Genomic DNA, 26212 nt, shown 5'->3' on the forward strand with positions numbered 1-26212 from the left:
ATGTTTTTAAAATGTATTAATAAACTGTTCATTAACAGTTCATACTTTGGAATGATCACATGTGTGGTATTCACCACAGCTGCTAATGACTTTAATTGTTGATCCGGCTATAAATAAAACGATATGTGTGGTGTTCAGTAAGGTAAATTATCTACATAAAAACACTGTGACATTTTGCACCTTTTTATGAACTTTACAGTCTACGATACAATTAAGTTTAACAATGTTTGAAGTAGAAAAATTGCTTTTGCAATATTTATTATAGTTAATTTTTCTGTTAATTATCGATTTCTAAAAAACAAATTCAATAAAAAATAGTTTATAAATATATAAAAGAAAAAAGTGATAGTTTTTACGTGAGTTTTTACATAAAAGTTTAATCACTTTTAAATAGTATGAAAAAAGCTTTTATTATGTCACAAATTAATTTACTACTACATTCAAAACTATAATAATAATTACTGTGAAAATATTAAATTTTGTATTATAAAATCAAAAAGAAAAATATTTTAAATAATTATTTTTCAATTTAAAATTCTTAAAAACTTTTTAATTTAAAAAATCGTTCTCCCTCTAATAAAAGTTAAATTAACCTATCGTTTGTTAGAGAAAAAAATAAACAGTGTATAGAAAAAATTATACTGCTTTGAATTAATAAAAAAACAGAGGTAGTTAACTTATTACAACTATAGAGCATCAGTGAAAATATGGAAGTAAAAATAAGGTTAAAACATTGTGAAGTGAGGCTTTAAAATTAAAATGTTAAACATTAAAACATAAAATTAAATAGTATGAAACATAAATTAAAAAAAGAAACGGGTAAGGATATCAGTTTTAAAGTAAAATAAAATTATCATTCGAAAAACAAGAATAACTTGATTCAAATAAAAGTACTCGACAAAAACAAAGTTAAACAAGAATCATAATAATAAATTAAATCTTGTTTAAAAAACATTAATAAAAACTATAATTTAAAATATCACATAACCCAAAAGGATTTTGATTAGAAAAATTCATAGAAAATAGACATACGCGTAATGTCAAAATTTATTTTTCATGCCAAATTAAAACCACTTGTCCACCATGTTTAAAGTCGTATTAAGAAAAGAATTTCGTCGATAGTTATACAATCAGTTCACATTTATTTATATTTAAATATGGGATAAGACAGATCAAAGACAACCAAATCTGTGCATTGCTGTTCTTACAATAGTTATTTTCAAGCTGCACGTCACGGCATCCAAGAACCGCCAAAACTATTCAAGAATTCATGCCGTTAAGATTAACCTCTGTTTTTTAGAATTGCTGAACTACATCAGTTTTTTTTTTATACATCCTGACTGAATTTTTCCACGAAATTAGTATTTCTCCTTTTCCAGTTTAACGTTTAAATTATATTTTAATTCCTGAGTATGATTTCAGGTATAATGAAAAATAATGGAAGTAGCGTAATCCATTATACTAAGGCACTTACTTACCACCCTCAACTTCACACTTAGCACTCTATTTTTAGAAACACATTATCTACAAAAAAAAGATTCCCCCCTACAGATCGCTTAGCCGATAAATGTACAACTTCATTATTCTTTAGAGTATTCCGGCCAAGAACTTTTCAGAATATTCGGATATTACATATAAAACTAACGACTACCTTGTCACTTTCATTCACTTTAATAATGACAACCAATAGAGAACTATTAAATATTTATTTATTCATTTAAATTTATTATATAAATTGTGGAAATTATACAACGATTTCAGAACAAAGTAGCGAGGGTAATTGCCGAAGCTCGGTGGTTCACGCGGAATGATGAGATTCAGGATTATTTGGAGCTCCCATAGGTTCGTGAGATTGCACATCAGCGCAATGTCAAATACCTGCAGAGGCTTGAGAATCGTGTAAACCACTTTGCAATTAATCTACTCGATAACAGCAGAGACGTCCGACGATTGAAACGAGCCCATGTACTCGACTTAGGATCTGCGTAACATTTTGGAATCTAACACCGTCCAGTTTAGTGGTGTCGAATCTAATTTCTTGTTACTTCTCTTTCTTTTTCTTTTTTATTTGTTATTAATGTTTGTTTTGTGGACTATATAGTGCTGAAATTAATGGTTTGTAATTTATGACTGAGCTTGAAATTTCATATTTGACTTTAAGTTTGCTTGCAACTGTTTATTGTGTATTATTTATTTTGGGGGTTCCTTAAGGACCTTCTTATCACGTGTTTTTGTCAGGAAACTTACTTAAGACTCCGGAGTAAAGCCAATTGTAATTAAAATTGTTATTGAGCAAAAAAAAAAAATTATTATATATAATACCTACGTTAAAGATATTACTAAATTCTCTGTATATACACATAGTAGAACGCAATTATGTAGTGGAATATTTACAGAACCTCTTATGTTAAAGTTTGGAAAAAATACAGTAGAATGAGATTGATTTATATATTCAGAAAATAACGAACTTTATACAATATTTAATAATAATATATTTCATACTAACAGTAATTTAACGAAGTGAAGCCCTTATATATAACATGACAACGAAAAATAAATGGGAAACTGTAATAACATGTCGTTTAGGGATAGACTGGAACGTGTTTTATGTACATAATAATCCCTATTATCTGCTTTGGTTTGTTATACATGGATTTGTATGTAACGCTAATGAATAGTACCACCATTTAAATCGTTTAAAACGTTTTACTGTTTCTAACGAAAAGATGGAATTCTTTTTCACATTTTTACAATTAAAAGAAAATATGCGGTAATAATTTTATTAAATATATTCGTTAAACTTAATGATTAAACATATTAGTATTTCAGAATTAATAAATTTTAAACGATTCGCTATCAAATTACCGAGAATATTTCTTGCTGAGCAAAAGATCTTTCTGAGGTAACTAGTAGTACCTACTGAAGTGTTATAGGTAGAATTTATCTGTAAATAATTCAATTGAATCTATTCCTGGTAATTAGTTCCAAATAATGTTTTCAAAGAAAAATTTCGAATATTTTCGTTGGTTCGTTTAATATTCAATAATTTATCGGTTATAAAATTTAGAAATTTTTGGTTAAAAAATTTAAGTTATATTAAAATTAAAAATCATACATTGAATTTAAATAGAATGTGGGAATTATTTACTAATGCTCACATTATAATAAGCAATCGCAATAGATATTATAATATCTATTGCGTAATGAGAGAACAATTTAAATAAATAAAAGCAAATTAATAAAAGTAATAGTTATAAAATCAAATTTACAAATTTACTTAAATAAAACTTAAGAGGTTGTACTCATTCTATTTAAAAAATTAATGTTGTTAGGTCATTGCAATAATCTGATGGAAAGAAGAAATACTAATCAGAGTTTAAATATAAAGTAGTAATTTCTTAATATTTGAAGCACAAGTTAAAAATTCGTGAATCTGTATGTTGGTGGAACAGATTTTGCTTTTTGTAAATGTAACTAAGTATTCCTAAAATTAAGAATACATCGTATCGTAATCGTATTGTATGATAAAAAATTTTACATTACGATATTTCTAGTGTTTTCGTGTATTTTATCTTTATTTTTAATAAATATTAGTTATTATTAAATAATTATTAATACATTTTTTCAATATAACTTAAATTATTTTGCTTTAATTTCTTTTTTACAATATCTTATGGTTATTCTCCAACACATTCGTAAAATAATACAACAAATTTTGAGATTTACGAATGAGAATTTTCATTACAACGATGATTTGATGAAAAATATCGTAATTTTTCCCATTTTTATAACTAAAAGGAAAATTATTTTTCTAAACCCTTTTTTAAATAATCTTACTTAGTCATTAGAAGTCTTATTACTCGTTTTAAATGAAATAGTTTTCTTTATCATAGAATATTTATTATTTTAAAGCAGAAATTGTAATAGAGTTGATTGTAGACAAATGTGTATAATCAAGAATAATTTATTAGGCGTGTGTATAATACGGCTATATCATATGCAAGTTTTTAATTAGATTCAAGATAGCTGAATTATTCCTTCAATAAATGCTAAGAATATTCGAAGAAAAATAGAATGAAACACAAAAAAAGGAAGAATTTGGAATACGCATGTAATTTTATAAATCTTCTACTTAATTTAATTACATTTGCATATTATTTCCTTACAGACTTACTTAGCTAAGAATTAATATCGTTCTTCTGAGATTGTGAGTTTGCTAAGTAAGATAACAATTTAATGTCATCAATTTTCTTTATTAAACAATTTTTAAAAAAAATAGAACGTTATTAATATATGATAGTGAAGAAAATCTTATTTACATCTATATAAATTTGAGTTGAAAGAATTCCTAAGTTGAAGTCCACTTTTGATTTACTTAAATTAATTTTTCTTTAATTTATTTTTCGTTTACTTAATTTTTCTTTTAGAATTAATTATTTTTTTTTTTTAGTTAATTTCGTTTCAATATTGTTATTACCCTTATGGCTGGCTGGCCCTCATCAGTCATAGGGAGTGCCTGCACCGGACGAAAAGTGTTTCACTCCTGTGGTGGGGCGAAACTCCACTAAGAAAAGGTTTTCTAGGGTTCAGGTGAGAGAAGTCCTATCGGGCAGTAATGGCTGTGACAGCTTGGCGGAAACGGTGATGGAAGAACTTCGACGCGCGGTTCGGTTGTTGACGAGGCGCAAAGGGAAGAAGACTGGAGAAGGTGATTCGGAGACAGCAGAGGGCTATCGGTCCAATTGCGCCGACGAGCAGGAATGTCGAGGAGGAATTTTTGGCTCTTTCGGTCCGGTTGGACGACGTCATAGATGGCGGGAAGTATCCTTTGAAACCTTCGGGGAAGCGAAGGCTTAGTAGTTCCCCACCAGGAGGTGAGGAGAAGTCAAAACCAAGTTCCGGGATTTCCTTATATTTTCCGGAGGAAGTTTCAGCTCTAGAGTGGTCTGCATCTCTTATGGACGTTTCATCTATAGGAGAACATGTGCCAGAAGAAGTGAAGCGTATAGGTCAAATGGAAAATAGCCTTCAGTCACGGAAGGAATGTTTTGTACGTAATATGACTGTTTTTCTGCATAAAATTAGGGAGTTAAGCTTACTGGTCCGACTGCATACTACCACTGAAGATGAGAGAAAAGAGCGTTCCGAGCGTATGAACAGTCATGTTCGTATATTGGAGGAGTTTGCATATGTTTTGGATGAGATACCTTTGGATCCTCAGAAGAGATCCTCTACTCGGCTGTGCACAGCGGATGAGGCTACACAAACGTATTTTATCATCACTGATAAAATATGACATTTAGCGATTAGTACTTAGAGGCTGGCCTCAAGAGGTCTTCCTATATTCAACTCTACTGAAGGACACCTCTGAGTTGCAAGAGGAAGTTGGGTCTGCTTGGATTATAGACATGTCGTTGGGAGTAACACCCGCAACATGCACCCGTGTTCCGTAAGGCTGCATGCATTCGAGCCTGGTCCGAGCGAGCAAATTGAAGGCGGGCCAGGTCCTTGTGGAGCAGTCCACCGCAAGAAATCTATCCGGAGGGATCAATGGATGTAAAATTGATGTAAGCCGGATTGAGTGTGTTTTAGTGGTTGATTCGGCAGTTGGGGACTGCTAGCTGGCTTCGGTCCTTTGCAAGTCCGTACCGCGAGTGATAAAAAATAGACAGGATCGACTAATCTGATTTTGTGGACCCTCGGGTCGGCTTGGGCAGATTCTATGGCGTACCATAGAGCACACGTGTAGGTGGGTGGAGAAGACACATTATGTTTGTCTTTCACGAGTACCATCGGCATCTACGTTAAAGAGTAAGAAACCACCTGTGGGTCCGCAACAACGATAGAGGTTAGGGCAGAAGGTAAGATCTCCTTCGGCTGATCTCCTTCGATCCATCCAGGGAGCAGTGTCACTGGGTGAGGTCGGGGTCCTCTTCGCACGAAAGGTGCAGAGGGAAGACATCTCCGGGTGCGAGCCGATAATGGTACAGCTGAACAACTGAGCAAGGACATCGCCGAAAAGGTAGAAGGTGTCACTACGGCTCTGACGGGCGAATTTGAATTGGGTGGGTAGCTTGCCGCCGGGTGGTGAGGCGCACCTTTGGTGACCTACATTTTGGTGCTGGAAGCCAGGCCAGAGGGCCAAATTGTGTCTTGGACCAGATCACAGCGGCTACTGTTTTACCTGTGGCGAGTCTGGCCACTTGCCAAAAGACTGCAGTGTGCGGGAGTCTCGGTGTCTCACATGCTAATTGCATGGACATGCGCTTGAGGGCCATGGATGTAAGACGACTTCGCCCATATCATGAATCCGCTGGAGTTTGCACAACGAAGCTGCGGTGTTTGTAGGGAACAGCCCTATCCGGGAGGGATGGAAGGCTCCGCCATCCCAAAACCAATGATTGGGTGAGGACTCCCTTGCAAATGCTATATACAGCATAGTTTGATCTGAAAGCAACCCCCAGTGCTTAGTTTATGCTTAATTGCGGAATCGTCTCCGGTGGTGGGGGGGGGGAAATTATAGAAGAAAAAAGTATATATATAAGTAAATAAATAACGTAAACAAAACAAGTAAATAACCTATATTAATATTTGGCTTATTTGTTTTTAAGGAGCGTTTTATAGAACAGAATTAGTTAATAACGACAAGATTCTTTTAATTATTAATAAAATATAATAAAAAAATATTTTTTCATTAAAATCCCTATAAAAATTTCAACTTTAAAATAATAATATATATAAAAAAATGATAGTAATAAATTTATTAACTATGTTCAGACTCCTATAAATTAACAGTCTCATAACGCATACTCGTTTCTAAATACTTTCCCTAAGAAAATACGAATTATTTACAATTTCTAGTGTAAAACTGAACATAAATATCAGTTATTGCAAAGAAGGAAGATATTAATATAATTCTTTCCAAAATTACTTTTTAATTCTGCTTTATCTATTTTGATATTAATATTTAAATCTGTTTCCAAATAATTTTTATGAAAACATTTTTGTTCTATTTAAATTTTGCAATCTTTTCATAATACATTTTGGCCTGCTTTAATTAGAAAATTAAGGTTAAGTTCAAAAAAAAATTCTTTTTTTAAAGTTATTTTATTTGTTTATTGGTAATTTAAAAAAAGTTAATTTACAGAAACTTATAGAAGCACTTTTCATATTTAATCTTTTGCACTTTACAATAATTTTCTTAAATTCATATGAAATAAAGTACTAGAGATTATTTTTACTGAAGGTATTTAGATCAATAAATGAAAAACCAAAATTTTACTCCTAATTTTTATTTAAGAAAGTCAGCACGGATTAATTTTACTTGAAAACAGCGTTTTTAGAAATGTTTTAGAAAATTCCTTGCTTAAATTAATTTCTCAAATCAGCTCCAGTCTGACATACCATATTTTGAATTACTTTGTATAATCAATGTAGATATACGGAAGATAAACCAATGAAACACATATCCATTATTAAATACCGCAGGATAAACTGAAAATGCACCGCCACGTTCTAGATTACTTCTGTAACTAACCTATCACAATATGAATGCGATAAAAATTAATTAAATTTTTTTTTTTTTTTTTTTAATTTCCTAATTCTATTAAATTTCAAAATTTTTTTTTCAACAAACTAATTTTAGAATTTTACTGTTATATTTATTTTTACCGGATAATTGCCGAATTCTGTTTCTAATAACATACTTTATTACCCGATATTAAGCTTTACTTGATTTTTAACAATCCGATCAATCAATCTGTGTTTTAAATATCCCATTCTTCAGTCGATTACCCGACCACAAATCATATGGTGTATCGACTTGCGAATAACTAATAACTATTATTAATTGGACATTTCCATAAAAAATTTGCAAATTAAATATCTTTGTACATTTCTAAAAACGTTAATACAATTTTCTGAAGAAAAAAGTAATAATAAAGTGGTCTTCTTTTGACATGTTTCTTATTATTACTATTTTTATTTTCACTTTTCTCATAGTACTTCAACAACATATCCACTTATTCATTTCTAGAGCTTTATAAAACTGATATTGTGGTTTTTCCATTCCCCACTTTTTATTATATCTAAACGTTGCAATCTTAAATGTCCATATTATATTTTTGCAGTAAAATATACTTTTAATTCTGTATATCGTACTATGTAATGAACTCCTTCCACATTAAATGTGGAAAATTTTTGAAAAATTTTTCATATTTAATTAAATAATTTACTGTGTTCGTGATATATGAATTTCTAACTACAAAGTTTTAATAGATCAAGTTTTTATTAGATTTTATCATGTAATAAACCGATTATATAGAATTAAATTATAAATTTTATGTTCTACATTAATACATACATACGTAACATGTATATATACATATATAAATACATACATAAATACATAAATTTTTATGTATTACTGTTCGGAAAAAAAAGAATAGATTGCGTAAGTATTCTTAATGGTAACAAGAAATTCGTAACTTTTTTACTGATTTAGTGTAACAATAAATTATTATGGTTATTTCTTGAATAAATAACTTCTTATCTTTTATTAAATAACAAAGGAATAATTTTAAGTTGTCATCAGGTTACATTCACAATGCGCATCAAAATATAACATTTGGTTATTTTCTCGTCTGAGAATTGTAATTGTGTAAAACAAACTGTATTTATCGGGAGAGAATTATTCATACATGTTAAAGTATATTTAATTTTTAATCTCTACTGTAAATTATTATAGTTCTAACAATTTAAATGTAACAACTTGAGTCAGAATTTATAGTTTAATCAATATTTCGTTTGCACTTTTCTAAATTACTTTTTTTTTAATATAATTTAATCATACTACCAATTCGAAAGGAGAAATAGTTAAGTAACTATCCCTAAGATTTTGTATGTTTTTTTTTTGACCAGGAGGTCTTCTAACAAAGGTACTTACGGTAAATAATTTTATATATCAGAAATTGGGTTGTGGCCAGCGTTCAGAAAAACTTATGGAAATTTTTACATCAATCCTGAGTAAATCTCTGAGTGGTTATTCAAGTCCATTAATGTTATAAAATTTAGTGTTTACTTTCTTATTTAATATTTCTACAGTAATAAATATGTTCCCAATAATATCTGTTGAGAAGAAGTGAAATTTTCATTAGTTAGTTTGTTTTTTTTAGAATAAAATTTAGATCGATGTTTTATTTGGAACTGAAACCTAATAGAGACTTATAAGTGATATCTCGTGCAAAAATTTGGTTCCGTATTTATTGGAACCATTTTAATAAATAAACATGCAAAATCTGTTAAAGAAATTCAGTCATATAGTAAATGATTATATCTTAATTTAGGTTTAACTTCTTTCATTTCCCTGAAGTAGTAATCAAAGTAATATTATAAATAATAATTATTTTCTCTTCAGATATAATAAAGAAAATTTTATATCCCTAAGGTAAAATTCGTATAAAAGTGACTAATGCTGTAATTCTGTTTTCATTTCATTTCCAATCTCCTACAGATAAATAATCTGGAAAAATTTTAGTTTTCTAAGTATTCAGGAATTGGAAGAGAATTATTGACAAGAGCTTTCACATTTATTTATACATAAATCTATCCTAGATTTTACAATTCTAAATGTAGTATTAAATTAAAAAGAAACTATTATAATAAATGCAATACAATAAAAAAAAAAAAAATACAATACAAATACTTACAGTTTATGTTGAGTACAACGACTTTAGATGTAGGTGATGCTAAGTTGGTATTTGTAGCTTGGCATATGAGTCGTGCATTTAAATGTTGACGACCCACTTTTGGAAAAGTCATTGGATTTATAGTTAAGTCAGGATCACGATGTTCAAAAGTTTCATCTATCACCATATTTTCTAGATACCAAATTACACGAGGTTTAGGTCTTCCTAAAACAGGAAACAAAAAACAAACAAAAATTAGAATATAATTCGTTTTTATTCTAAATTCAAAATTTTGCTTTAATTTACCAATATTAAAATTGCTAAAATTCAAATAAAATTATTTATTTTGATAAAAAACAACAGTTTAGAAAGTCGTATTCCTGTAAAAAATAGTTATTTTAAGTCTAGTGTGCATTGTTACATGGTGATTTTTATAATTCCTGGCAGAGAGATATTGGAAGAGACAGTTTGAGAAGAAAGGAAATCGTTCTTAATAAGGATTCTTTTATAGATTTCTAAGCTATGATGTATACAATAAAGCTATAGGTATAGTATTAATCTGACTGTCAGAGTAAATGAACAAGGCTAAAACTGTCAATATTTTTAACGTTTAAAGTGGCGAACGTAAGAGGATCTCTCATTCAACTTCATCGTAGCTCTCAATAAGTGACTTTTAAGTAAGCTTTGAGTAAAACTGATAATAAATTTTTAATAAAATATAAAGTTAAAAAGTGGAATGAACGTGACAGTTACGTTGAAAAAAGTATATGTTGTCATTCAGCGATGATTACGTATGTATTTTAAAACGTAATAAATAATTACAACATTCTTTTACTTCAGAGTATCATTAATTAATGAGCATAAAATATTTCTAGAATAGGTAGCAGCTATAAGTTTGTACTATTTTTATTTATTTATTCATTTACAATCAGTTATATATTTTTAGAAATCTTAAGTAAAATATATCTTATACTCACGTTAAAAAGGAACCCCCTTTGAAACTCCTTAAAAGTATAAGTAGTACTCTACAGAACTGCTGAGGGTAGAACGTGCACAAGAATATTTTGAAAAACTGTACTATCAGTAGTACAGTAGAATACAATAACAAGAATCATAGAAATAGCAGGTGATAAAATATTCAGAAAAGATAAAGTAAATCAATAAAAAGGAAACGAATTAAAAATGAAAGTGAAAACAGAAACAGATAAGAAGATAATGAATGATAGATTTATGCACAAAATTCAGCGTGCGTGTAATTACATTATAGAGTTTCTGAGATCAGAACGAGCTTTGGTTTTCTAACATTCTGATCGCTGTCTAAGAGGTTTATGACGAAAAATTATTTAGCCAAGTTCATATTTCAAACTTATACATTGTATTTCTTCGTTGACTTAACGTAGATCCAAATATTTGTAGATTAACTGTTTTTAGTAAACTACTGCGCCTCAGCTACACACATTGCTACTTTTTCTGCAACCGCTGTGTGATTTTTACATTTATCTTGCTTGCCGCGTCCATAGTTGGACGTCAAATGTCAATATTGGTTTAAAAATTGCTGAGTATTAACGTAGCTTATTAAACAAAGATAACTCAGAACTCTCGCCCAGCAACCAGTGAATTTTCTTCATCTTCACGTTAAGTTGTTATATCTTCTTCCTCAAATGAATCTTCCACGTCAAAATACGATCTAGTGTAAAACCCAAGTACCTTACACTACCAATACGCATGATTAAAATATCATCAAGGTGGAACCAAGGACAGCCTCCTCTCTTCATTGCGAACGTGATATGGCTCAAATTAGCTTGATTAACCGCCTTACCTTCCATGTACACAGCCTTTCAATTCACAGCCACGAATTTTTTAATTCGGATTGTAGATTAGTTTTGGTCAAATTTGGTTGTCATTAAAAGCCAGAATAGTCGTGTCATCGGTAAGAAGCGACAGTGACTCCATTTTCAACCGGAAAGCTCGTCACTGAAGATTCTGTATAAGGTACGATATATTTTTTACAGAAAAACTTCAAAAATAAATTGCTAATTATACCAAATTAAAAATTCTTAACTACAGTGGAACTAAGTATAAAATAAAAAACCAAAATCTCAGAAATAATCAGAAAGTGATTATCTGTATAAAAATAAATATTTTGCCAAACTCCATTCGTCTTTATGGACTGTTTATCGTCAAGAAGTAGCAGTTAAATAATAACTCGTAGCATATTTATCAATACGATAAAAATATAAATACTAAAAAAAATGCACGTTAAAAAATATACATCAAGTATGCTTCAAGGAATAATACGGTTCACATAACGTCAAATAATAGAAAAATATTTGTATTTACCGAAATAAATATCTCCATTAAAATTATTTTACTTCAATTTCCAAGAAAAAGGTTCATTATTTTCTTTAAACTTTATTACTTTCTTCTTGTTAAGAACGTCTAGATTGGACGTCTTATGATCGCTGATTTAACTTAAAACATCTTTTTTTATAAAACATCTTTTTTTCTATAATATTTTCTTCTAATTTTTTTTTTTTTATAGTAACAGTACAGCTTAAACAATAAATTAAATATTTCTCACTTTTTAAAAATATCCTTATAATATCTACTCGATAATTGTGTATCATTTTCATGTCTTTTTTGAATGATTTCATTCTCTTTCGTTTAATGATTTATTACACAATTATTTTTTCTTTTACCAGTTTCTTTGGGATACGTCTATGTTTGTGTGTCGTATGTGTTTGTGTAAGTGTGTGTATGAGTTCTGTCTGGTAAAAAATTCACAATACCTAAATATATGTTAAAGCGATTATTTATATAATTGGAAAGGAAGTATTAAACAATTAATTATACTTGTTGTTGGTTTTTATTTTAAAACCTTTTTGTTTTAGTGACTTATACAATTATTTTTCTTACACAAGGAATTCTTATTTTAGGAAATTTAATATCCTTTTAAAAATTAATATGTGATATTAATTTTATGTGCCATTTTAGGTTAATATAATGCTTATGTTGAAATAAAATGTTACGTAACGAAATACTTTCTTATTATCTCATTAACTATAACATAATTTTTGAAATGATCTTTTTCTATTTAGATTAACCGGAACTAGATCGTACCAATTCCACGTCATAGTTTATTGGAGATTAATGAACTCTCTCAGTGATTTGAGGCAGGCGAATGAGGTGAAAAAAGATCCGCCTCCTTGGGTTGAGTATTGCTGAATGCCGACCCGACTCAGGGGAACAGGAAAAAAAAGATAAGAACAGGTATCAGGGGTATGTGTGTGTGTGTGTGTGTGTGTGAATAAGGATTTTTTTAGAAAGCCTGAGGATCTCCTTAGGCGGTTCAAAAACAGGAGATCAAATTTTATTCAGCATATATATTTAAACTGTACTACTTGAATGCAGGATTAAAATGTGCTACTCTCATACTGGGTAAAGATACCCCGACGGCACAAGAAATTGTGGATTGTCATCCAGGCAGCAGGTAGTGAATGTCCACTGCCTGTATAAGGCTTGAGATATTTCTGTAGTGGTAGGGGTTCTCCTTTTCTAACGGTCGTTTTTTAATCCTATAATCACTCTTCGGGTCTTTATCGTGTTTTTGTTATTATCTTACTTGGTTTTGTTTTTAACGCTGCTGGTTTATGTAAAACAGTTTGAAGTTCGATGAGTTTCTTGGTATTCTCAGGTTTACGGTTCAGGTTACGGTTCTATACCTGTCCAGAAAATCTTTATCATACCAGGTAGTGATACGGCACAAAAAGCACGAATGGAACTTAATTGTTTAACCGATAAATCCGGAAATCCTAATCTTCAGTAATATAACAACACCCAAACAGTTAATACTTTAGTTCTGTTTCATAAAAAAAAAAAATATATATATATATATATATATATATATATATATACATATTTTACTTCACTTCATTTAAACTTATTTCATTTGAAAGTGTGATACGATCCTCCAATTCTTTAATCATGTGGACAGTTACACAAGTGATGAAATATTGGTTTTAATTAACATCAAATATTTATACAGTTATTAATTCCACAATCTTAAATGAAATATTAGGATAGAGTAAAAGTCCCTATTTCTTGTACTAGTAGATCAGTATTATTCGTATCTTCGTGAGTTGCTGATTAACAAAAGTTTCAGATTTCTGGTGTGTTTTATAAATAAAAATTAATAATAATTAAACTATTCCGTTTAATGAACTCCTGTACACTGGTTACAGATGTTAATTTCGGCATTACTTTGTGAAATATTCAGTCACTATTATTAGATTATTTGGTGAATAATCAAAATTTAAAAAAAGAAACAATTATACAGGAAAAATAAAAATGATACGATGAAATACATCTCAAAAAAACGACTAGAAGATGAATATGAAGAGGAAAAAGATGTTAAGAACAAGGGAAGAATAAAAAAAATTAAGGGAAGATGATGAATATAAAGAGAGAGAAAACTTCTCACTTTCACAAAACATTCTGAGTTAACTTTAATGTAAATAAAATTAAACAGAAATTAAACTAGAAAATCCAAAAATAATACGATTTTAAATTACAATTTTCAATTAATATTAAATAATCAGATGTTTCAGCAAATCTATTGCATATGCGTATATGAAATTATGCTTATTAAGTTACTAATACACATTTTTAAAGTACATAGCATTTTATTTCACTAATAACTTCGGATTTCTTTTCATATTTTTTTTTATTGAATAATTTATTATTAAATTTTTTTTTACAATCACGGGATAATAATTATGAATAAATCAATAATTTAAATTAAAAAAATTTTAACTAAATTAAAAAAAGAAAAGGAGATAAATTCTGATTCGAACCGATGTGCCTTCCCTTTTATAAGACCCAAATATTTTATTAATTAAATTTTCATTTGGCTGTAACTCTGGAACCAATGAAAGGAAGTACTCCTTATGATATATAGTTGAATAGATCTCAATGAGGGCTTATTACTGCAGTTAAGAAAAATCCAAAATACATTAAAAAGAAAAAATTATCAAAAAAAAAAGAAAGAAAAACTTTTTTTAAATTTTTTTCTTTTGGAAAAAAAATAAAAAATCCAAAATCTATTTTTTATTTTTATTTTGGGCTTTTTTGTACACTTTTGGTTCAGTCGATTGCAATCAGAAAGGGAGGTCACAACTAGATGTTACAGCAGTCCTAAATCCAAAACTTCAACATCCTATGGCTAACCGTTTTTGAGTTATGCGAGATACATTAGTACGTACGTACATACATACACACGTACTTACAGACGTCACGCCCAAACTAGTCAAAATGGTTTTAAATGTGGTCAAAATGGATATTTCCCTTTTGGAAATCTGAATACCGAAATTTTTCGTGATTTTACTTCGCACAAGGAAGTAAAAAAACACAACGGTAAATTTGAATTCGATTTTTTTTTTCTTTAATTACATTACGTATCATTAAACAGTAAAAATATATCGAAATTATTAATGTTTAAAAACATTATGTAAATTAATACCCGTTTAGTTTTTTGTAATATTATCTAGCGCGTATCTGATTTATGTATAATTAGTCAACACTTTCCGATGTTTTTCCGACCACTAGATTATTTATTACTCACAAGAGAACCCATCGTCAATAAAAAGAATAAAATTTTACGATAATTTTTTCAAATTGTGTTTTCTTTAATTTTTGTGCAGCAAATACGAAATCTCATACAAAAACGATTTTATGGGTTTCATGCTGTAACAAAAAAGTTTTTTTTTTGCTAATTTTTAATAATATATAAAGTTTACATGAAAATAAAACACAATAACCTATAATTTGTTGATTTAACTGAAATTATACATACATTTCACAAACTTCTGTTTAAAAAAATTTACGTCGCCCGGTTACCTACATAAAAGTGGTATGATAAATTTTTTTATTAAATAACTTAAAAATAGAAACAAATTATTTGATTTTAATAAATTAAAAAGAAAAAAGTAAATTCTTTTCTTTAAAATTTTAATAACTGAAGTACATACTATACCACATCAGTTCTAGAGCCGTGTCGCCTGGTGTAATTGTTGTGGAGGGGAATACCAGTTTTATCTGTAAATATTTTCTGTTTCAGTTTTTACCCATTCGCGTATCTATTACTTTTTATAATTCGTGACTGTAAACAACCTGCAATTTAACTGTATTCAGGCATCTTATAATCATATTTTTTTTAAAAAGTAATCCATAAATAAATGACGGATAGGTAAAGAAGTAGACAAATAATTTTAATTATATTATTTTTTAAGCATAGTAAATTTGTTTAATCAAACTTTAGAATATTTTATACTTTTTCTTACTGTACAATAATTTAAAATACTTTCAGAAAAAATGAAGTATGTAAAAACAAAACGTAACTCGTCAAGTAGGTCTAGTGGTAAACTCGTCGTCGTAAATCAGCTGATTTCGAATTCAGAGTCAAATCCAGGTAGTTCAAATCCTAATAAAGATAGTTACTTTTATTCGGATTTGAATTCTATATCGTAGATACCGGTGTTCTTTCGTGGTTGGGTTTCAATTAACCACACGTCTGAGGAGTAGTTGACCTGTTTTTTTTTTTCAAGAGGACAACTTTACCGGTACAATTTCATTATATTCATAAGTCGCTAATGACTTTTATTATTGATGCGACTATAAATAATATTATTAAAAAAATACATAATTATTTTTAGAAGAAATAATATAATAACATGTAGTAAACCTTTTTTTTTTTTTTTTAATTAAGATAAAACCGAAGTGTTTAGGTTTCCCATTGTGAAATTCATGATGTCACACTTTCCTCACAGGACTTGTGAAATATGGGCGGGGAAGTAATCGTTTCTTGCTAATCTACTGGATATGATTTAGTCAATATGTTACTACACGAAAATTTCACTGTAATATATGACAAGCTCTTTTTCAACTTTTACTGCTCACCAAAAATTAATTCATATAAATAAATTTACATCTAAACCACAGTTAAGATGTGACAAAAATCATTATAATAGTAAAAAAAAACATTGTCCAGATTGCGTCAGCAGTCTGTGAATTTTAGAACAACCTTTGTATAACATACAAGCACGTAAACTGATATTCAAATTTATTTAAAAGGTATATAAACTACTTTTAAACATTTTTGCAGATCTAATTTAGAGATTTTTTTTTAAATTAAACTTTTCGTTTTTATCAATTGTACTTTTATTCTCTTTGTATTCTTTAATATAAACAAAACAATAGACGTACCCTATATCTGTTTGTCTCTCTTGATTTATCTGTGCAGGTATATGAATGTATAAGTGTAACCCTACGCATGTTTTCCCCGTTTAAAAACGAATTTTATGTATTTAGAAACGAAAGGTTTTCTAAACCCGCATGTATGTAAATTGGTTGATGCCTACCAAACTATGTTTGCAAAATATCTTCCTACTAAGGTTCATTCAAATAATTTTGTAAATTTCTGCTCGTTTGTGTTGTAAAAGTGTGTTTATATGTGCACAAGAGTATGTATATACATATATATATAGATTCTATATACAGTTTCACATGTGTTTAAACGCGCTTTGAATTTGGACCATAAATAATCCGTTTGTGATATTTCAAAAGCAGTAACTAAAATTAAACTCTTTTATTATTGAAGTCGATCCTACAACGATTTGTTTATAATAAACGTTCTACCAATGTTACCGTAAATCAAAATAAATTGATGATGTTTTGTCGATTTTTAAAATTTATTAGAAATGCAATTTAATCATACTTATGAATAATTATTATCAGACGTACAGTTTTATCATTGCCTGAGATATTCTTCACTAATAACTAATCAATTTGTAAATATTTTTAATTGTATGAATATATGAAGAACAATTTTGATTAGATTTGGTCATTATTACATTTATTCGTAGATTTTTGCGATAATAAATTACTCGAAGATTTAAATATAAAATAAAATTACCTCTGATATTGCACGATTTCCAAGAAAGTCATATGTCCTTTCTTAAAAACAAAATAACGAAAAATATATATTTTTTTGTGTTTACCGTAGGTTTAACATATTAAAATCTCTGGTTAAAAAGAGTTTGATAATCTATATAAAGAACTTTCTTTTTATCATTTTTTTTTTTTTTCACTTGCCTTGTATTTTTATTGAGGTACAGTTTATTTTAATTTATCATATTTAAAGTAAGAACATATGAGAAAATAAACATTATTACTTACGAGAAAACAATCATCAGACTGAAAAATAGTTAAAGGAAGGTAGACTTAAAAATAGTAAGGAAGATTTTTTACGATTCCTTTGCAATATGATTGAAATAAAAAAAATAACTATTTCTGTACTTACTTTTAAATTGAGAAAATATTAATAATAGACTTAGTAAAAAACAAAGTCTGTAAAGGATTTAGACCTAACCCTTCTATAAACAGGAAATTTATTTTGTATATCCAATATGTTTATTATTATCTAGAATATTTATTCAATTAAAATTTTATTTAAACTCTTTTACAATTTATTTTTAATGAGTATTTCTTGATTTAAATTCTTGTAATAATTTAGTTTCAAACTAATTAAGAACTTAAAAAATAAAAGTGTAAAGTTAGGTAAATCAAAGAATTTAAAAAAATGAATTTGGATGTTATTATATTGAATAGAAATAACGAGAAAGTTGAGACTAAAGAGAAGGTAAACTCAATATAATAAACACGTACTATCAATATTTCTTCATGAAAATTCTATTTTACTCGTCATACTATTTACTAATTCTTCTAAAGATCAAAATTTGTAACTTTTATTAACAATTTTAAGATTTGAAAAGTTTAGTTAAATAAACTGACTGGTTATTCTAAACTATTTTTTGTAGCTTAAAAAAAATTAAAAAGAAATTTATAAGTTTATAAAATATGTAATTTATTGAAGAAATGGGGGTTTTTATAACTAAAAGTTTCAGAGAATTTTTCCAAGTTGTGTCCACGGGAGCTCTTATTTTTTATGGTGCTTAACTCTGCCATACTGATTATTTTCTTTAATTTCAATGCCATACATTTTTTTTTTTTTGATTAGATTTTTCAAATTAAATATTTAAATCTTTATCTATTATTTCCCTTTACGAAGTTATATTATATTTAACATAATCCGAAATTATCCGTATTCAAATTTAGGCTTGATATTTCAGCTTTACCTATTATTTCTATACGAATAAACTTTCAAACTTTATGTAAAATTAAATAATCACAAAAAGACAAATATTTTTATAGTAGTACCTTCAAAAAGTGGCCTTGAAAATGTTTAGTTGGAATACACAAAAGAACCACTTGAATTTTGACCTTGAGCCAAGTTTTAGAGGAATATTTAAACGTCATTTTTTAAATATCGTATAAGGATTAGCAAAAGAGTTAATAATCTAAAGAAGGTAATTAAATCCTATTAGTCAAATAAAAATGAATAGCTGATTATTTATTTAACCGTTTCGCTGAAACTTATTGTTGTTTTAAAAGCAGTGTAATAAGCAATGACAAATTTTAAGCGTACGATAGCTTACGACATAAACAAAATTATCTTACACGACGAGATCTGTTTGTATATTAATTAATAAGTTAAATTAAATATTTAAATTATGTTTTGTTAGAAGTTTACAAAATTAGTCCCCTACCCTTTTTTGAATAAATACAACATAAAATAATACTATTCAAACTAAACTTTCTTATTGTTATCAACGGAAAGTTTAAAAATGATAATTTCCTTTAAAATACTTTAACTGTTATGAAGTGACTTATGAACAGAAAAATAACGTCATGTAGAAAAGTCGGAAAGTAAGAGAGTTAGAGAAAAATGGTGTGAAAGTGAAAAAGAAAGAGAAATGAGTAGAAAAGAGGAAAACAAGAACGGAGTGGAAAAATGAGGCTTCCCTAGCAGGGCTCGTTATTTCTCATACTTCAACTGTTTCTCCTACTACCTTACAAGAGAACACTTCCAGTGTTCTCTTGTACTTTCATCAGCTCCCACTTTCTTGGCGACATAACTTTATCCATGAAATAAATTAAATTGCGCTTCTCTTTGAGCGAATGTAGCATCATTGTCGGAATTCCTGTTCAGCAATGAAAGTCCAATTAAGTTTATAATTGCTTACAGTAAAAACTAAACTTTCTGTTGACTTTTCTATCGTATTCGAAGCGAATCGTAACTTGTTAGATAACACTGATTGTTTTACAGTTTTCTTTCTTCAACTGTAATTGAAGAATATAATTTTTTTATTTATTTCAATGAGAAGAAATCATTATATTACATAATAACCGTTATAAAAAAAAAAAAATTGTAATGATGTTCGTTAGCGATTATTTAAACGAGTACCTTTCAATTTTCAAATTAGTAGTTTTACAACTTTAGCTGGGTGAGTAATAATTATCATACAAAACTCCATGTAACAATCTAAAACAATTAAAAATTCTTTAATTTTGCAATTTATTACAACAGCTAAAAGTTGTTCGTTGGTTTCTTTTTATTTTATATATATATATTTTGTTTTTTTTAATTTCCTTGAATAAATAACCGTATTGTAAGTTCGGTATAAATTAATTGTAAATTGTAACTAAATAATGTTTACAGCTTTCAGACTATCAATTAATAGTGCACACTTTATCGACCGTATATCTTTTATCATTCTCTCTCTCACTCTCTCTCTCTCTCTCTCTCTCTCTCTCTCTCTTTTCTACGTAAAAATGTAATTTACTAATCCACTACAAATTTTACTTTGGAAGACGTGTCTTTATCCGTTAGGGTACACGAATATAAGAAATCAAATTTTAGTCAAAAAAAATATAGAGATTATATAAAATTCACTACCATTAAAATAAATATTAATTTTTTTTTTAAATAAAAAAGTTTATTCAAGAAATTTTACCACATACACATTTTCGTCCTAAAATCCAATAAGGAACTAATCAGAAAGTTATTATGGAATTTTGAATAATTAATCAATATATACAAAAAAACTACATTGAAATTAAAAAAAAAAAAATTATATTTATAAAAACGAAAAAAAATGTCTAAGAAATGTTTTTATGTAAAGATAATTTATTTTTGTTATTAATTTCTTATTCTATACACATAAAAAAACATACATATATTCTGGTATTTAAAATATCGCTGAACTAATTTCGATAGAAGTTGATTTCTAATAACCTTGGTGTAAGTGGTCAATACAATACCATTTCTAACTTAAATAATTAAAAATATTTTTTAAATCATAAAATTATACTTCAAATAATTTTTACGAAAAACCAACTAAAATTTCTATCTCAAGTAGATATTATATACGCTAGCCGTACCGTCAAGCCTGGACCCTCAATGTCCAGGCCAATTTCGGAGACAACTCAGTAGTGCCAGGGGATTTATCCCAGAGCGATAGAGCTCACTTCGCTCGCCATTCCCGTGTAGCCAAGACGGCTCTGCCGACTGGATCCCCGTACAATTTGTTATCCTCGTGGCTGAGAGAATAATACTTATAAATAACAATTAAAGTATTCAGGCTTTATAGAAATCTGAAAACGTAATTATTTATTTAATATAATTACATAATCTTTGTAATTACATGTTTATGTAATTTTATAATAAATTACAAAAGGTAGAATAGAAGTAACTATGGTAACTGAAGTACAAACACGTTTAACGACGAAAAATTTGTACATATTTCTTTGTCATTATGGCAAAATTATAATAATGAACTAAAAGGAAAAATCTTTTTTTTCCTTGATGAATATCTTTTTTCACAACTACTTCCTCATTGAGGATAAGAAATAATGAATACTTTCCATTTCTTAACCTTCAAGGGAGCTAGAGCCTCGATCTATTGCTTAAAATCTTCCCTGAGATGACACAAATACATCGTGAAGATTTGAAAGCAATCGGATCAGTCGTAGGATGCGTTCTCGTATGATGCGAAAACAAATAAACAGAGAAACTTTATATATACACAAACACCAATATCCTGTTTGAAGTTTGAAAATCTGGAGATTGTTTGTGAAAATGTAACATTTCCGAATAACCGCGTGATCTGTTAGATCGAGAGTGTATCTGAAACGTGCAAAAGTTAGCCTTCAAACTGCTAATAAATACCCCGTTTGAATTTTTAAAATCGGACGATTGTTTGCAGAGATATTATAAGCACACCTCATTGTACCTCCCAAAACAACGGCCCAGGAACAACCTGTTTGTTACCAGTTGATGGTGATAATTGTTCTAGCCTCCCACAAGGTGCTTGCATATCGCACCCCTCTTGTCACACATGCAGACCCCACGAGAAGCCCGTTATTGTTATACATTTTTTTTTTAGTTTATTTAATATTTTATTTAATGTAAATTGAATTCTACTATTTTTGTAATATTATTCATTCGATTGATTCGAATCATTTAGTTTTCAAATCCAGCTCACACAGTAGTGATAGAGACTCACGGTTCACGGAGAGTCAATTCAAATAGTTCATAAATTCGATTCATTAAAGTTTGTGTTCAACAGGCAAATCTCCACTACTATATATATATACGTATACATTTACTTATATTTTTTTTCGAAATTTTCAACATGAAATATATCTTAAAACTTTCTCAGTTATGCCAAGAAACATGGATAAAAATTTGGTTACGACTGATCGAGTAGTTTTTTGTTACATACTTAAAAAAAAAAAAAAAATAGTGAAATTTCTCTTTTAACTCTTAATTAATATAATTTTAATACTACTCTTTACATCTGATTGGGAGTTTGCCCAATCATATAAATTTTGCATGCATCTGTTTTGATTTATTTATCAAAGAGAGATGATTTCATTATCAGGTGACGGCTCTTTTGTATTTAGTATGTATTTATAATTATTCTTATTAATTTTATAGATATTACTATTCTAAAATATAAAACATAATAATATATTTACCAGTAGTTCACTATAGATATGATTTTCAATTTTGTAATAGAACAAAAACCAATGACAATGAACTTAAACATAACGAAAATAGTTTGAAATCATGATATTAGTACGATATTAAATTTAATGGTAAATGTAACCCAGTTTCATAGTTTTCCTTAAAAACAATGAACCTCTATATTAATTAGTTTATTGGAGCATAAAGATAATATGTAGTGAAATAATTAACTCCTATCAACTTCCTTTTGTTTACAGGATTTACAGTATAGATTGACATAATTTTATAACAATACGTATTGATTTTTAACTGCAGACTAATTTCGTTCCAAAAAGTAATTAACATTATTGCATATGGTTATTATTCTAATGTATTTTTATAAAAATTTATGTTGCTAATATAAGAAGTATAACACATCCTCAATAAGTAATTTATGTAACAAATTGTTATTACTTGTTCATACAGTAATAGAAAATTTTATTCATTTTTCCATTAATAAAATACAAATTATATAAATAATTATATAACAAACAAGCAGAATGTTAATTAATTAAGCAAAGACCTTATTATTTTCGATTTCCAGTAAATTACTTTTGTATTATAAGATATAAAAGGTACGATATTACGATACAATTCTCTAGTAGAGAAGTGAATATAAGAGCTTTGCAAATACGATAAAATATTTTAAATGTTCTTTAAATGTGTTTGTCAAATTGAAATATACCCACCTAAAGAGTGTTAGTAAACGTAATAAAATAACTTGACATATTACTCATGAAAATTCGAACTTCTTTAAATTATATGTAAAATCGTGATTTGAAAACAATTTTCTTTGCTATTTTTAAAGATTTTCGGGAAGTCATAATAAATATTTACTGGTAAAGTGTATAGTGATAACTTTAATATATATATATATGAAGGATGCTGTCGAATTATAGAACTGAAATTCCTATGGTTAATGATATTTAAAATTAAACCAAAAATATTAATTAATAAATAAAAACATACTCATGGTTCTAATTTTGGTAGCTATTTTGATTTATTTTTATATTATTTATTTTTTATATTGTGAGTGGCCTAACATCGCTAACCATTTATATATATATTAGTACTTTTATTTATAGCATGAACGATTATAGTCATTAGCGACTTAAATATAACTACATTATCATAAATAATAAACAATAAACACTAAAAACAAGACACAATAAACACAAACTAGAGCAAGAATAATAAATGGGTAATAAATATTGAAACATCACCACTATTCACTTTACACTGCGCATACAGTATTCCGTAAGGGATCTCACGTAAGCAAAACCGCTAAATTTCGTTCTTCATCCCACTATCAGAAAGAAACTGCTACAGTCTTCTTATGCATTTCTTCCGGTTTAATAAAAAGTTCACATCTGAACTCAGATATAATTTTTGTCGAACAGATCCGAACATTGGGCAATCTATGAACAAATGGTTTATAGACCATTTTACATTATACGCCTCACAGTTCTGCTGAGAAGAGCCAAATAGATGAGCGTGGGTTAGCCTCGCTCATAAACTACACTTTTTATACATTACGTTTTATTCATTAACTGGTAAGAATGATTAAAAACAGATTATAATTAGAAATAGATTAATGAAAAGTTAATAGTAGTAACATAATTAATTAGTCATGGTAATGACTGATTTTTAACTTGTTAAATTCAATTTGAACAGTTGTTTAACAACCCATCACCTGTTTTTAATCATTTTTACCAGCTATTTGGTAATGAATAAAATTATAATTTATCTGAAATTGATGTCTTTATTTGAAAGCCCCCGTTTTTTTTCCATACATCCTAAAAGTTGAAATTTTTACAGAATATTTTTAGAACCTTTATTAAACTATCTGTAAAGTTTCAATAGAATTGGTAGGGAAATCAGCGAGTGATACTAAATCAAATGCGTATACCTCTTCGAGGAACACACTATATATCAAGAGTCAAAGCTAACAAATATAGGTGATATTTGGCTCTTTTACAATAAATATCACGCCTTTTATAGAAAGCAACTTTGATTAATTCTGATTTATAATTCTGATACTTAATGTGCTTAACAACTATAAGATATAAGATTAATTAGATAGGAATTTTTAAGAAAGTATCTTTAGGACGATTCGATGGTTGTAAAATATACTCGTGGAAATGTCTGCATTACATATTTCAATACGTCATGATAAAACTGTTCTAAAGAAACTGAAGGCGTATAACCTAGCTACAACACAAATCTAAGAAGATTAATTATGTAAAGCTATCATTATTAAACGCCCAATCGATTTATTAAAACTAAAATCAAAACTATTCATTTCTTATGTATTCAACAGTGAACAAATAAATTGACAAATTGTGTAAACTTTTAAACGGGAAAAATTTTTCTATATATAAAACCATACAGGCTGATAGTTAAGGATAATAAGGCTGATAGTAAGGATAATTATTAACCCTTAAAAATTCATATAAAATATTGTACTCATAAAAAAAAAAATTATTATTAATAATAAAGTCGAATTCTTATTAAAAACTACTTCAAAATTTTTTTGGTCGAAATATCTAAAATAATTTTTGATTTAAATTATGCAGATGAATAAAAAAGGTTGCCAATTTATACTTGTGTATATCCTTTTATGAAATTAAATTTCTCATTTATTAGTAAATAACTTATGTTTTAATTTAATTTCTAAAAGATATATCATTTATATATATATATACTATTTTGATAGAAGATCGTTTTCGAATACCTGTTGTTTGTTAATTAATTTATTAATTTAATATGTAATATATAATTATATAATGACATTAAACATTGTATTTTTCCATTAATTATTTTAATGAAGAGTGTTGGAAACGTTTTGTAACGAAAATATACATTTGTTTTATATTAAAACATCTTCCTGCTTTCTATTATTCTGGTAATCATGTAGAATTCCATAGTTTTCAACCTTAACATATTTTTTTACTTGTAATTACTCCAGTAATTATTATAGTTATTGTTATTATTATTATTTTTAATTTTAGATTAATTCTACTGTTTGATAAAATATAAGTTGTAATCATTATTCGTATCTCTCGTTTGAAATAAACGTAACATTTTCAGTAATTTATATAAAAATTGCATTAGCGTTAACTTTCAATATCTCACAGCTAAACGTTTATAATATAAATTCAAGTGGAATAACCTGTAAAGTATGAAACATTCTAATATAACAAATAGGTTATACAGGTTATACGCTATAAAAGAAAAAGACACGTATTTGTGATGTATCTGAAATTGAGTTAATTTGACTAACAAGATATTCTTACTCAACAACCGTTATTTCATCAGATTAAAGGAATAATAATGTTCAGATAAAAAGCAACAATTTATTTTTAATTAAAATAGTTTTTGTTTTTTTGTCTATTCAGAATTAATTTTTATTGTTTATAATTTAATTATGAATCTAATTCTTGTTTATTAATTAAAATAATATTACAAGTTTTAATTTAGTTACTACTGCTACTATATTGTTTAATATCGTTTTCATGTTAGTATTGAGACACAGCTCCTGACGATTTACTCGGCTCCAAAA

General features: G+C 27.9%; 1 protein-coding gene across 1 annotated transcript in view; it reads right to left on the bottom strand.

The window, feature by feature from the left end:
* Positions 1–26212, bottom strand: part of side-IV (sidestep IV transmembrane protein) — a 430043-nt gene that overhangs the window by 258630 nt on the left and 145201 nt on the right. The window contains exon 4 of the mRNA XM_075365383.1: positions 9708–9911. Coding sequence (XP_075221498.1) covers positions 9708–9911 — 204 coding nt within the window. The remainder of the gene's footprint in view (positions 1–9707; positions 9912–26212) is intronic.

Source organism: Lycorma delicatula, chromosome 5 (genome assembly GCF_047948215.1).
Source record: "Lycorma delicatula isolate Av1 chromosome 5, ASM4794821v1, whole genome shotgun sequence".
Lineage (NCBI taxonomy): Eukaryota > Metazoa > Arthropoda > Insecta > Hemiptera > Fulgoridae > Lycorma > Lycorma delicatula.